General features: G+C 36.6%; 1 protein-coding gene across 2 annotated transcripts in view; it reads right to left on the bottom strand.

Moving 5' to 3' along the window:
• Nucleotides 1–9900: 9900 nt before the first annotated feature.
• The window catches only part of slc6a2 (solute carrier family 6 member 2), a 32298-nt gene continuing 26073 nt past the window's right edge, over nucleotides 9901–16125 (bottom strand). For both annotated transcript variants that reach the window (XM_073836066.1, XM_073836067.1), the window contains exons 12-15: nucleotides 14579–14679; nucleotides 13488–13655; nucleotides 11985–12056; nucleotides 9901–11888 (exon numbers count right to left, since the gene is read on the bottom strand). In XM_073836066.1, the coding sequence (XP_073692167.1) occupies nucleotides 11865–11888; nucleotides 11985–12056; nucleotides 13488–13655; nucleotides 14579–14679 (365 nt within the window). In that variant the 3' untranslated portion in view covers nucleotides 9901–11864. The remainder of the gene's footprint in view (nucleotides 11889–11984; nucleotides 12057–13487; nucleotides 13656–14578; nucleotides 14680–16125) is intronic.

The following is a 16125-nucleotide window of genomic DNA, read 5'->3' as shown; positions in this document are numbered from 1 at the left end:
AATATCACTGTAATATCAGCCATACTTTAACCATACATTTTAGCCATGAAAGTTAGAACATTTGTATTAATGAACACCAATCATAGTTTTTGTTTTACATGTCATTAAGAGGCAGTTGTACCATGACTCAAGAATAGACCTAGTACGTGGAAAATAGGGCTGGGTTTTGACACAAATTTCACAATTCGATGCGATCTGATCCTAATTCACAAGCTTGGGACAAAATTTCAGGCCGGGAAATCTCACACTCATCCAGGCCATCCCATACACAACCACGGACAACAACAAATAATTAAAGGTTATCTCTTTAACTTCCATTTTTCTTTTTAGTCCCTTCATTTTTACTTGACATCTCTCTGTTTTTCGTGTGTGTTTATTTATTTTATTTTATTTTATTTTATTATTTTTTTTACAAATTTTCTTGTACCTGTCACTTTATTTCCTCCTTGTTGCAAAACAACCACCTCACTGTAATTTGTTTGCACATAGTATACATTTATTTTAGAAAAATGTAAGTATTACATTAGGACCATGCGTTATTGTTTTATCTTGCCTAAATGTAAAAATTTGTACAATAATAGCTAAATCTAGACTATGTTTTGTCCTAACAAAAATTAACTATGGTTTTATTAGGCCTTTGGTCAAAGTATAGTAAGCATTAGTTTTTGGCAGTACAATATTCCATTCATTAACTGAAAACAGGCTAGACTATTTGATTCTTGGGATTTAAGAATCGATATCGTTTTGTAAAAATAAGAATCAAATAAAATCAAGAAATCATTATTTTTTACCCAGCCCTAGTGAAAAACTATTTTATGTAGAGGTAAGTATGAGATTAGAGATAATTATAATTTGTCTATCAATAAGTACTGTATTTATTTATTTAGATTTTTTACATTATCAGACATAAAAAGAATGCAGAATGTACAGTTCTACTTGTATACTTATTACTGAGTGTCTAAAACACTCTGTGGGTATCTACTGCTTGTTTCGTAAGCAATATGTATCAGACTATCAGTGAACGTGCTGTGCATGGTTCGCTGGAGGAGGTTCGAGGTTTGAGAACTTTGTGCCAGGGATGGCTGCCTGAAGTCACAAAAGTTTTAGTGTTTGGGGGAGTAAACAGGAAACACAGTTGAACATCACCAAGAGAGCGGAACAGAATCATGGCAGAAAGGAATGGTGGGTAATTAAAAGCACCCTCAGTGGCCACACTCGCTATTACTGTAAATTCCTCAGTGTGCAGCGGCCGCAGCATGTGCTGATCCAGTCAGAGTGTTTTTTTCTGGCCGACTGAAGGCCCATCATCCCTGCATTAGCTACTCATTTTCAACAATCAGATAACCTATAATGCCAAGGCTCTTAAGCATATCTGAATCACTGAAATGAAACATACTATAGTAATTAAAGCCTGAGGAATACAAAGACTAATTTCATAGCTGGCATTTTATCTATCCTAAATATGCACAATTTAGTAATGTTTTTACACGTTTTGCTTAGTTTTACGAAAGTATGTGACTAGAAAATTATTATAATTATTATCATCAATTTTGTTTTAATAAAAATCAACTCTTGGTAAATAAAAGTTAGTTATTGTTAGGATTTAAAGTTATATGTTTGTATGAATATACAAAATATATAACATTCAGATTTTAAATTACTTCGTACATATTTAGCTTTTTTTTTTCTTCTTGTTTTTTATGCGGGCTTCAGGGAAAAATGAACAGTGCATCCATTGTGTTGAATTTCTCCAGAACACAACAAGGCTTATCTGAGAGCTGCAGTCCTGCTACACATGCAACATAGTTGGCCCACCACACTGGAAACTAAATGGAATATTAGAAACTAAAGGAAAACAAAATTCCATATGCCTCATGTTTCGTCAGAATCAGTTATCTGCAATCAACATTGCAAATGTAACTGACTGAACTATGTAGGTCATACTTTTACTCTCTGGCACAGCCTAACAAAAATAACCACTGGGAGTATTTACTCTACTGAAGAAGACCATTGATTCCTGGCTTCCTCTGTTACACCCCAAATAGTCCCTGTTAAGGGAGGAAATGCCCTGCAGTGACCCTGTTTTCTAACATTTAGAGATGTAGCCATCTTATGAAAAGCCATTGGCAGACGTTATTCCAAAGTGAAAACAGTAATGGAAGTGGATTGCGTAATACTGCTATCCAGAAATCTAATACTATATTCAGCTGAACCTGCGGCCTATAGAAAGGAAGGAAAAAATATACTGCTTATCAGTACGGCGCACCTGGTTTATCATATAACATCTTATTGTTTTAATTTTCTTGTACTGTCAGATGCTCACATTTGATGTTGTATTAATTATTTATTCTGAGGAAATCCTCACATGGATTCTATGGTGATGATTTGTTAGCGGTGGTTAAATCGAAAATTAATTTACTGTCTTTGTGGTAAATTGCAATCTGTGTAATTAAAAATAATGAGAGGAATTACTAGGAGATGATTTACCGCTATGGAACGTTTCTTGTTGTCAGCAGAGTTTTTCATTTTGGCTTTTGCTAAACGTTGAATTAATCTTCTTCGGACAACAACACGCTCTCTGTCTCATTTGCCGGATTTAGGTCTTCTCTGGCTGTCGACAGAAAGTATAGATTTCATCAATGCGGTCACATGGATTAATCTTCGGCGATTGGATTACAAGGAGAGAACAAGGCCCTCAATATGAAGAGAACCAAAAAACCACTTTAATTGCATTACAGCTGCAGAGAGTCTGCAATTAGCCCGCTGTCTGTGGAGAGCCGGCTTGACTTTTATTGGCTAAGCAAATTTGATGAAAGTTTGTGGTTTTGACCTTTTTGGTGCATTAAGCAAGAACACAGGGCAAACCGCAGCAGATAAGATGAAGAAGAGTGGGGGAAGAGGAGAGAGTGAAAGACATAAGCAGAAGGAAAGAGGCAGGGAGAAAGTGTTATCAGCGCCGAATATCATCTTGTATCAGGAGCGCTAGAAGACCAGAGTACGGAAATTCAGAACAGGTCATCTCTCTCTCTCATCAGCGAAGGATACACAGACCGCAATAACTGAGTTTAGGAGGATGACCAAACCACAAATAAAATAAAACACAAGATATCCTGCAGCTGAATTCATATAATTTATCCTCAGTTTATATAGTCTTATCCTGGGAAACACTAAACATCCTAAAAATCTGCGATTGATCTAGTCTCCGCTAATAAAGTTGCTTTAATTGAGATACAAATATATTCTGTTGTTATATGGGCGTTATATAACGTCAGAGTTAGAAATGTCTACCTGGTTCTGCCATGAAACTCTAGATGATGCATGCTGACAGGTTGTTAACGTAACTGATGATATCACAGAGTTATACGCCTTGGCACAAGCTGATTTGTTCATATTGTGTACACAACCAATGAGCCTCCAGCTTGCAGCTATTTAAATGGCTGGTAGCATTCACTTGGGCATTTCGCAGTGCGTTTTCAGAGTTCCTCTGAAACCCTCCACCTTCCCCAGCTCCACCTGTATAGATCTGCTACGGGTTATTTTATGCTATTTGTGCAGCAGCTGTATGTCTTAAATACTCACAGCACCGTATCGCCATATGCTTTGGCAGTAGCAAGTTCTGTACTTGCTTGCAGCAGCAGTGTAGCAGATCAGTTCTGCCAAGACCAAATACATTAACATTGTCATATCCATCACCGTACTAAACTTTTTCAAGAGTTGTCATGACAGAAATGTCTTTTTCCAAAAAATGTGTATGTATGCAAATTGTATTTTATGAGATTTGTTGTATTTTGAATCCACATATAAAAACTAAATGTTATGGAATAACCCAAAAAAGTGTGCTTAATTGCAGGAAAAAAAAGGTGTTCGGTAGAGATGTTTTTTAAAGTTGTACACAGATTTTTCAGACTTTTGAACACATTTACCTCAAAATAATGGGGCCTATCTACTCATCATGTACAGTAGCTATGAGAGAGGGACACAGAAATATTTCCTGATCATAAATGTAAAGAAAGAAAACACAAAATATATTTTTTCTAACATTACGTTTTGAAAGAATCAAAAAGATTCTTCTAAAAACAACAATGAAAAAAAAAAAATACAAAAATGATTTCAGTATCATTTTCATAAGTTCAATTAAATATACCCAATGATTGATGATTTTAAATATATTAAGCTTGCTAATATTTGAAATATTATTGTGGGTTTCAATAGATAAAAGAAGGATCTTGAGTAAACATCTAAGATTTGAATACTTAAATGCTTTTTAAATGTGTTTTTTGGTTGTGAGACAGGAGTTTGCACCAATTCTGTAGATTGGGCAATATATCTAATGGATCTAGCGTATGTATCAAAACATTTTAAGCAAATTGTCTACTGTTATATCATGCTGTGTGATGTTGATAACAATATATGTATTCAGAAATGTATAATACTGTATATCAGAAATACAGACAATAAATTCAATTCAAATAGTTATTTACATTAAAAATACAAAAGCTCAGATTTCTCTTATAGCAAACAAACACAGAGAAGTCACAAAGGTATTTTTAACAGAATCAAATATTATTAAATACAAATTATATTTAGCCAAAAGTCAATGACCTTCCAATAAACTTTGCTTAAGTTAAATTTAGTCAGCATGCAACAGCAATTTTGATCCAACTAGAGATCTCCTTTAAAGAATGGTAATCTTTTTTTTTTCAATTACCACATACATTTTCAATATTATTGCTCCACTGACTCATGCAGTCTGTGCTCATTATTCATTTGTATCAATCTTGCTACTGTTTGTCTAATGTGTTTTTGAAAATCTCAATCTTAAAAAAGCAATTATACAGTAATTACAGTAACTGACAGTCTCCACTCTCAGCACCTCATTTACAAACACAGACACTCTGCAGGGAAGAATTAAAGCATTGGTGACCCATTAACTTGCTTTTGAAGGACATATTTGAGAGGTGGAGAGACCTTTCACCTCCAGGCTCCCTTAACTGTGGCATTTCAGTACAGTTTATAGTTTGGTTTAGAGTTTTTACACTGAACACACTATGATTTTGTTGGATATTGTTTGGTTATTTAAGTTCTCTTCATGTTTTGTTTCTTTGAATAATGTGTCTCCTGTCTCTTCTAGTCTGTGTCCATCTCTCAGTTGCAGAAGCTTGTCATTTTCTCTCCTTTATTCATTATTTTCTCTCACAAGATTAGACAAACTGAAGCAGAATAAAGCCTCTAATCTCCTTTCAGGCACTTAATTCCTGCTGTCTCCTGCGAATGTAGTCTGTCTGTCTTTCAGACTAATTGGCGTCATTCCCTTATTTTTTTATTTATTTTTTTTTGTCTTTAGGCATTTTTTCTTTATAAGCAATTCATTAAAACCTTTTAATTTCTCGATACCAGGTCAAGGGTGCATTGTTTCATTTGTCCTGTAAGATTACATACTGTGTGCATGAGTGTCTTGAGAAAACAGTGAATACAATTCCCTTCAGTCATATTTTCTAAAACTTCCTAACATAACTGTACTATATGCCAAATTGGTCATAGTAAAAAATAAATAAATATAGTCAAAACATTTGGTTTTGAATAAACTTTTTTATTTTTGGTGAAAACACTGACATGACTGCCTATATTCAGATGTAGGTTTCCTCATCTTTAATATGTAATATGTACTATCCTGACTAATGGAACAAACTTCTGAACCCTCAAGCAACAAAGTGTGAATATGTGTTGAGTATCATATTCAGGCTTTTGTGACTCATGTAGTATGATATATGAGTCTCATACTTACCTCAGACATACCTCAAAACACCTCAGTTTTATTGAGAGGTGGTATTTATATGGCCAAAAAATATGATGAAATTCTGATAGCTTGCAATGTAATTTAATGAGATCTTTATAACAATATAGCAGACATAGTATGTCTTAGTGAGTTGTTTTAAGCTTTTATGATTTTAGTGTTATGATCAAAGCTCTGTCATTTTTATTTTGGGGGGAAAACATTTAATGCATCTAATGCAGCGATGATTGAGAGGTAGACATTCCTCAAAAGCCTGGTGTACAGTCGTGGCCAAAAGTTTTGAGAATGACACAAATATTAGTTTTCACAAAGTTTGCTGCTTAACTGCTTTTAGATCTTTGTTTCAGTTGTTTCTGTGATGTACTGAAATATAATTACAAGCACTTAATACGTTTCAAAGGCTTTTATCGACAATTACATGACATTTATGCAAAGAGTCAGTATTTGCAGTATTGGCCCTTCTTTTTCAAGACCTCTGCAATTCGACTGGGCATGCTCTCAATCAACTTCTGGGCCAAATCCTGACTTATAGCAACCCATTCTTTCATAATCACTTCTTGGAGTTTGTCAGAATCAGTGGGTTTTTGTTTGTCCACCCGCCTCTTGAGGATTGACCACAAGTTCTCAGTGGGATTAAGATCTGGGGAGTTTCCAGGCCATGGACCCAAAATGTCAACGTTTTGGTCCCCTAGCCACTTAGTTATCACCTTTGCCTTATGGCACGGTGCTCCATCGTGCTGGAAAACGCATTGTTCTTCACCAAACTGTTGTTGGATTGTTGGAAGAAGTTGCTGTTGGAGGGTGTTTTGGTACCATTCTTTATTCATGGCTGTGTTTTTGGGCAAAATTGTGAGTGAGCCCACTCCCTTGGATGAGAAGCAACCCCACACATGAATGGTCTCAGGATGCTTTACTGTTGGCATGACACAGGACTGATGGTAGCGCTTACCTTTTCTTCTCCGGACAAGCCTTTTTCCAGATGCCCCAAACAATCGGAAAGAGGCTTCATCGGATAATATGACTTTGCCCCAGTCCTCAGCAGTCCATTCGCCATACTTTTGCAGAAGATCAATCTGTCCCTGATGTTTTTTTTTTTTGGAGAGAAGTGGCTTCTTTGCTGCCCTTCTTGACACCAGGCCATCTTCCAAAAGTCTTGGCCTCACTGTGCGTGCAGATGCGCTCACACCTGCCTGCTGCCATTCCTGAGCAAGCTCTGCACTGGTGGCACTCCGATCCCGCAGCTGAATCCTCTTTAGAAGACGATCCTGGCGCTTGCTGGACTTTCTTGGATGCCCTGAAGCCTTCTTAACAATGCAGTGGAAAGTTTATTTGGGATTAAGTAAATTTTCATGGCAAAGAAGGACTATGCAATTCATCTGATCACTCTTCATAACATTCTGGAGTATATGCAAATTGCTATTATAAAAACTTAAGCAGCAACTTTTCCAATTTCCAATATTTATGTAATTCTCAACTTTTGGCCATGACTGTATGATATTTGATGCTCACATTTTAACTTTCTAAGGTAACACTTTAGAATAGGGAAGACATATTCACTATTAGCCAAGAGTTTTACCTGAACAAACTCCTAATTTGTTTAGGATGGGGTAGGATTAAGGAATCTAAAATATGCTCATGGAGAATAAGACATTAATATGTGCTTTATAAGTACTAATAATCAGCCAATATGCAAGTAATATGCATGCTAATAAGCAACTAGTAAGAATTGGTTCTTAAAATGAAGTGTCACAAAAATGATGCATGGATAATCCTTAGTAAACCTAAATTGCTTCATTCCAGCAAGGGTTTATCCTGAAGTATTGCAAGTAATATAAAAGTCATTCTTACATTTACTTTATAAATTAAAAGTAATTATTTCACAGTAAAAAGACGTGTACCATAACCTGAAGGGGCATGTTTTTGGAGTAACACTAAAAGGCCTATTAATTGCTAAAATAGTATAAAATATGAATCAGAAAACAATAGGCATGTACTAAACTGTACAAAACAGTTTTGATCATGTTTATAATATTGACGCCTTAGACATTTGTATACAGTGCATTAGGAAAATATTCAGACCCCCATTCTACAGTTGTTTAAATTCACTTTTTTTCTCATTAATCTACACTCCGTACCTCATAATGATAAAGAATTGTAGAAATGTCTGTCAATTTATTAAAAAGAAAAAACTGAAATATCAAATGTGTATTTTATACTTAGTTGAAGCACCTTTGGCAGCAATTACAGCCTCAAGTCTGTGGGTATGACGCAACAAGCTTTGCGCACCTGGATTGGGGATTTTCTGCCATTCTTCTTTGCAAATCCTCCCAAGCTCAGTCAGGTTGAAGAGATGCTTGATAGGGTTCAGGTCAGGGCTCTGGCTGGGCCACTCTAGGACATTCACAGAGTTGTCCCTAAGCCACTCCTGTGTTGCCTTGGCTGTGTGCTTAGGGTCATTGTCATTTTGGAAGGTGAACCATCAGCCCAGTCTGAGGTTCTGAATGCTCTGGACTGGGTTTTCATTAAGGCTTTCTCAATGTTTTGATGCACTGAGCTTTTGTTCTATTCTGACGAGACTCTCAGTCCCTGCTGCTGAAAAACAGCCCCACAGCATTAAGCTGCTACCAGCACACTTTTATATTTGGGAAGGTTTCCTTCAAACATGATGCTTAGAATTGAGGTTCATCAGACCAGAGAATCTTGTTTCTCAGAGTCTGAGGGTCCTTTAGGTGCTGTTTTGCAAATTCCAAGTGTGTTTTCATGTGTCTTTACTGAGGAGATAATTGAGTTTGGCCACACCACCATAAAGTCCAGATCGGTGGAGTGTTGCAGTGATGTTTGTCCTTCTGTAAGTTTCTCCCATTTGCATATATGATCATGGAGCTCAACTAGAGTGATCATCAGCTTCTTGGTCACCATTCTAGACAAGGCCCTTCTCCATAAATTGCTCAATATGGCTGGGAAACCAGCTCTTGGAAGAGGCCTGGTTGTGCCAAACTTCTTCCATTTGGGAATTATGGAAGCCACTTTTTTTGCTCTTGGGAACCTTCAGTGCAGCAGAATGTTTTTTGTAGATTTCCCCAGATCTGTGCCTTGATACAATCCTGTCTCTGAGCTCTGCAGACAGTTCCTTGGACCTCTTGGCTTGGTTTTTACTCTGAGATGCATTAACAGCTGTGAGGCCTTTTATAGAGAGGTGTGTGCCTTCCCAAATCATGTCAAAGGGTCTATACCAGGGATGCCAAAACTCTGTCCTGCAGGGCCAGTGTCCTGCAGAGTTTAGCTCCAACCCCAATTAAACACACCTGAACCAGCTAATCAAGCTCTTACTAGAAACTTCCTGGCAGGTGTATAGAGGCAAGTTGGAGCTGAACTCTGCGAGACACCAGCCCTCAAGGACCGAGTTTTGGCACCCTTTGTCTATACTTATGTAAATGTGATATTTCAGTTTTTTCTTTTTAATAAATTTACAGACATTTCTAAAATTCTGTTTTACTTTGTCATTATGAAGTACGGAGTGTAGATTAATGAAAAACATAATTTAAAAAATTGTAGTATCAGGTTGCAACATAAAATTTAAAAGGTGAAGGGGGTCTGAATACTTTCTGAATACACCGTATATGCTAAAGATTGGTTCATAAAAATGCTTGGTCTTATGTCTGTACAGCAAAGATTTGTTAAAAACAGTTTAACAGACTGTTACACTGTTTATAGGATATAGAGTCCCACAATGGATCACTCAGCCCATCTAGCCCTAATTTTAATAAATGTACTGAAAGACAAATGAGTAGAATCTTCCAGCTTATGAATTACAGTGTTGTTTGGCAGAGAGGGGGACACATGCTCACCGTCTGTGTAGCTAAGGCTGTGTACATCCGGCAGAGAGACGGGTAAACAGAACACACACAAAAAGCAGAATGCTATTGAGACAGAAAACAGCACTGTCAGCCTGTGCTCAGCAGAACATAACACTTTTGTAGTCTATGTATCAATATGACCAAGGGTCACAAAATGATGAGCACTGTCACGCTTGTGTGGTAAAAACAAAACCTCAACAGAAAACGCTCTATTAAGAACAGACAAAACACTGATTTCTATTCGTGTGTGTACTGGAAAGGACTTTATTGTTATAGTGTGCATATTTGAACTTTTTCATATATATTTGTCACTCACAATCAAAAGGACAATTTCGTAGTTGTACACATTATTCTGTAAGCATCACTCAGAAATGCCAGAGCTGCTCCGTTTACATTCATGTGGTTACGTCACCCCCGATTACACAGAATAATACATTTCTGAATATTTATATCTTTATCGACATCACACAGCATGATATAACAGTAGACACTTTGCTTAAAATGTTTTACATTCACGTTTTATAAAGAATTTGATACATACAATATTAGATATATAACAAAAGAATATATTTTGTTTCTCTTTATAGTTCATAATCCACATATGTTGCTCGCTTCCTACCAGTGATCATGTTTTCTGTCATTTTTTTTGTATTATCAAATGATCCCACACAAATAAATAAAACACAAACCAACATAATGGGAGTTGATTTTGACAATGTTAAAACATTTCCTTCAAGCAAAAAAGCCACAGTGAACCACAAAATGTATGCGTCATCTCGAGACAAAGACAACCACATGGACCACTGATCTTGACTGGTTTGAAAACCTAAGAGACCTAATCTGTTATCTATACTCGCACACAGACACACACACATCCCATACAAGGCATGAAATGTTAAAAGGGACCACATGGTAATGGGATTGTACCACAAGAGCTCAACTAATTGAATTGTCAGCGTACAGTGTAAATAGATTTTCAATGCCATGAATTCAAACTAAATAGTGTATTTGAACATTGCTGCTTTACATGATCAGCTGGAATTTCTTAAATTTAAAATATATGTTCTATTTCTGTAATCATTCTCTTGAAGGGGCAAAACGGTTTTGTGCAAGGTAGCAAATTTGTCTTAATTGTTGCTCTGATCTAAGGCCATAAGTAAAATGTAAAATGTTGACTCAAAATACCAAAAATTCATTTTCCTTAATATTGAAATTTAACAAAAGAAGAGCTCTTACGCTCTACTTGAGGCAGATCATTGAATCGCAGTTCATTTTGAAAGCTATGAGCATAAATTTCCCTTGGCTTGGAGATAATTGAGACTCTCTCTCTCAAAGAGATGCTTTAGTCATGAAGAACATCCCTGCACTCTCTTCATGAGGATGAGTTACTTAATGGCAGGAAGTTTACGGTTAGATAAGGCACTGACACAGTGGTCTGCTTTGTGAGGTGTGTCAAAAAGGAAAAAAAAAGATGTGCTTGAAAAAATGCTTGGCAGACCCTTGATGTAAGCCAGCTGTTGCAAAACCAAACCATTCTTGGGAAACAAGGTAAAATGTGAGAAACTCACAGCTGCGCCCTAACATATACTGTAGCAATGACTCAAAACGCTCCATATCCTGGTATATGGCGTGAAAGATTTCCTGGAATATCAAGGGGTTTTCCATTTCTCAGTGTGTTATCTAAACCTCTACAACTTTTACTATGAAACAGAGAACCTGTCACACCCACTTACTCCATATAAGCACACGCACTTAACTTCCCAGCCATACAGTATTATATAGCTTTAGAGTGTTTTTCTGCTTACATTTCCACAAACAATGACTTTTAACCATCAAAAACTAAAACTAGAACAAAACAGTTATAAAAAGAAAAAGTGGAAAATACCTGTCTTACTCAAAAACGTAAGTATTTTGAGGTCTTTCGAGAGTTCAGACTAAAATGGTATGGTTTAAAAAAAAGTACAGGCGAAACAGTTATTTTGCCCTACAATATAAAAAAGTCTAGTCAACCACTGAACACAAATGGAGCAGACTGGACAGTAACAGTGTGTGGTTGGGAAACGCACAAAGCCATCGCTTCATTCTGTCCTTTTCTCAGGGGACACTTTTCAAACGCTAAGAGACCTTTGCAGAAACCTTTCTCTCTCACACACACCATATCTTCTCCAGCATTCAAGTAGCATTTGAGAGGGCACTTCCACCTGACCTCTTCATCAGATGGATAACCAATGTCTGAGCTGGAAAAAACAAGGCAAAATGTACAATTGAAAAACTGTGAGGATGTTTCTCCTAAAAGAAATATCAGTAAACTGGCACCTTTTGCATTGTCTTACCTTGAACTGCCTGACATTACCCTCCGTCACCAAGTGATGTTCATTTTGTGGAGTAATGCAGTATGCTGTTCTCTGCAAAGAAATAAACACACAACAATAATGAACCACAAATTTAAACAAAAACGTAATTATCGGCTCAGAAACAGATGGCAATGTGGCATTTTAATCTGCATATGTTAGATGATCTCTGAAATCATTTAAGATAGCATGCTGCTTGTGGAAAATATGAGTATATAAGCACTGAGCCAGATGTCAGTAGCATGTTTGTGGCTTTGGGAAGTGACGCAGTTAGAAATGAAAACATCTCAGTTTTAGGACCACACAAACTCACAAAGCAGATTTAAGTCATGGACAGATTTATTGCGGGCATTCAACATATGCCGAGACTGAAACAAAGAATCTGCTTGAGGCTCTGCAGGAAGTTCAGTCTGCTGGAATGAAAATAAAGGGGTGTATGAATATAACACCTAATATAATCTGCTTTAATATAAGATTATTTATTACATGGCTCGATTTATTACAATACTCCATTCTGAATTCCCAGAATTGTCTGATAACAACCAGTAAAAACTAGTGCTGGGAAACGATTAATCGCAATTAATCGCATCCAAAATAAAAGATTTTGTGTACATAATATATTTGTGTTTACTGTATATATTTATTATGTATATATAAATACACACACATGCATGTGTATATATTTAAGAAAGATATGTTATGTTTATATATATAAAATAAATTATATATATATATATATATATATATATATATATATATATATATATATACATGTAAATATTTTATAAATATACACAGCACACACATTTTATATAAACAAAAACATTTATTTTGGATCAAATAATTTAATTATGTCATCCTGGTATTACTGACCCACTCTCTTTTGTTTCATACAACGAAGCTGCTGCCATTTTGCGACAATTGTAATGGATTGTAAGATAACTAAAAAACTCGTCCAGTTTTTTTTTAAACAGTTTCATTTGAAATCTTTTAAAAAATTTTATTGCCATAATTATTCATGTGGTGAAATGTCTAGTTTGAACTTGCCACTTGCTAGCAACTGTTTTTTCACAGAAGCTTTGCGTTCAAATATTTAAACTCAAATCAATATTTTGCATCTAATTATTTAGTTTTGTGGCAAGTAGCCATGTAATACACAGTATAATGTACATCCAGCTGGTTGTTATTGCAAAATAAAGCCCTTCAGACTTATACAATGCTGATAAATCTGTTGAGCTTTATTTTGCGATAACAACTGGTTGTACTATACATTATCCCTTACATAAAATATACTGGACATAAATACTACTTCTCTTTGTTCCTGTTTTCTACTATAAATGTGTCATATGCCAGTATGTGTGTGCATGACTGTGTGTACCTATAGTATTAAACCATATTTTGGGGGAAAATTTATAGTGTTTATAACTTGCTGTATGTTAAAACAGTAGAAGTCCTCATTTAGATAAGTGAAACGTGTTTACTAACCTCTTTGAAGGTGCCTGGCAAAGAAAGGAATTTGTAGATGGCGTAGATTGGTACAGACAGCATGGAGGACAGGGCTATGGACCAGCCCACCGTATTTGTCCAGGAAGGGAAAATATAATCATCATATCTCAGGTCGCCGGAGGTAACAATGCTGGCGATGACCACAAACTGCACAGAAAAAGAAGTCAGGAAGTACAGAAACAATAAGGAGTTATTCACTATTCTGTACAAAAGAGTGTAAAAGTCAGCGTAAGAAAATTAAGCATGTTATTTTCACTGGTTAAAACCCATTCAATTGTATCAGCTGTATTCCAAGTACTGTACAATTGAGTACATTTTTAGGTTAACCGACAAAACAGATTTAAAGTGTAATCTAACAGGGGACAGAGAAAAGACATTATTTCCTTAAAGGCACAGTATGTAATTTTCGCCAATAGAGGGTGCATATTCAAAACAAACAAAGAAACAAAGGTGTCGTCATCTTCATCCCCACTGCCGATGCAATCTGATCCAACTCAGGCAGAAATCATGTTTGTGGATGCTAATGTATTACAGATTTAATAACATCACTGTAGTATGAAGCAGAATGGGGCTGACAGAGATGGAAGCGAAACAAGGCCGCCAGAGTGATTGCTAATGAGAAACAAGCACAACACACGGCTCGAAAACAGCTGAACTTTTATTATGCCACAGTCGAGCACTTCTGCTCTTTCCAGTCATGTGTATGTGGGGTAAAGCAGCTCTGTTTTATCACACTAGATACATTTAAAGTGTGCTGAAAGTTCTGTTAGACTGCTACTCTCTGCGTTCGTCACTTGTCTAATAAAGTGCATAACATATTAAAGCACCTTTGGTGCTTCCATTTTTCAAGGGTGAAATCGAAGGTGTAAGACGTGAATGGCAGGTGACGCAATGAAAAAGGGACAGGACACTTATTATTTTGCTTATTAAATTGCTTATTTCTCTGGATTTGACACACGTCAACAAAATATATAACACCTTTCCAGGGTTTTTAATTTTTTTTATTCAAACTTCATTGTTGTGCCGTCAAATTATATCAGGTGTTATTTTAGTACACCTGTTTCACTCACCAGTAAGAATGTTGGACTGACAAACTTCCAGCAGAGCCTCCAGTAGATCCCTGGTTTGAAGCCCATCATGCGTTCAATGTCCTCACTAAATCTGTCCACGCCTAAGGTACAAAAACACAAAGAAATTAGCCGCATCTGGACATCATTTCAAGATAAAAGTACCAGAGACCTTTCCATGAATGGGGCTTCTCTTCTTACAATATCAGTGATGATCTGAACTCTCTGTACTGTATTCTTAAAGAGCACTGTATTCAATAGTTATGTAATACAATATAAAGTAGATAGGCAAAGTGTTGGATGTCAGGAAGTTGTGTAACGGAATTGAACACTGATAATCTTGACATTTTAAAGTCTTGAGGCTTTGAACTATTTGTTTATTTTTTCTGTTTGGGTGAGGCGAGGGACACTTCATACTCATGAAGTAGCCATGGATCTTGTATAATTTGGTCAGTCATTAAACTATCTTTGTCTTTGTGTCACCAACAGGGACTTTGCATTCTAAATATAAAGACATTAATTTGGATTTGGTCCCCCCTTTGCAGCTTCCACAAGATTTTGGAGTGTTTCTGTGGGAATTTGTGCCCATTCATCCAGTAGAGCATGTGTGAAATCAGAAACTGATGTTGAATAAGAAGGCCTGGCTCACAATCTCCATTCCAGTTCATGCCAAGGTGCTTGATGGATTTGAGGTCAGGGTTCTGAGCGGGCCGGTCAAGTTGTTCCACACTAAACTCATCCAAAATGTCTTTATGGATCTTGTTTTGTGTACTGGGACATAATCATGCTTAAATAGAAAAGCATTGTTCCACAATGTTGTAAGCATAGCATTATCCAAAATATCTTGGTATGCTGAAGCACTAAGATTTCCCTTCACTTGAAATAAGAAGCCTAGCCCAACCCCTGAAGAATACCCCTATGCCCTTATCCCTTCTCCACCAAACGTTATAGTTGGCACAATGTCATCAGATAGTTAACATTCTACTGGCATCTGCCAAACCCAGACTCGTCCATCAGACTGCCAAACAGAGAAGTCTGATTCGTCACTCCACAGAACAGGTTTCCACTGCTCCAGAATCCAGTGTCGGCACGCTTTACACCACTCCATCCAACGCTTGGCATTGTACTTGGTGATGTAAAGCTTGCATGCAGCTCCTCAGCCATGGAAACCCATTCCTTGAAGGTTCAGTTGCACAGATATTAATGCCAGTGGAACTCTTCAGCTATGGAATCAGCAGAGCACGATTCCGCTATCCATGCGTCTGAGCAACTGGTGACTCTGCTTTGGACTTTACATGGTCTTCGTGGCTGAATTGCAGCTGTTCCTAAATGGTTTCACTTTCCATTACATTTCGCAGGGATAAAATTTCATGAACTGACTTACTGCAAAGGTGGCATTCTATCAAAGTACCATGCTAGAATTTACACTTGTCCTAGTAGTTTTAATATTATAAGATTAGTTCACTTGCAGAATGAAAATTTCCTGATAATTTACTCACTCCCATGTTATCCAATATGTTCATGTCTTTCTGTCTTCAGTTGCAAAGAAA

The sequence above is a fragment of the Garra rufa genome, chromosome 3, assembly GCF_049309525.1.
Source record: "Garra rufa chromosome 3, GarRuf1.0, whole genome shotgun sequence".
Classification (NCBI taxonomy): domain Eukaryota; kingdom Metazoa; phylum Chordata; class Actinopteri; order Cypriniformes; family Cyprinidae; genus Garra; species Garra rufa.
Note: the sequence above shows the minus strand (reverse complement) of the source record. Positions and strands in the feature narration are given on the sequence as shown.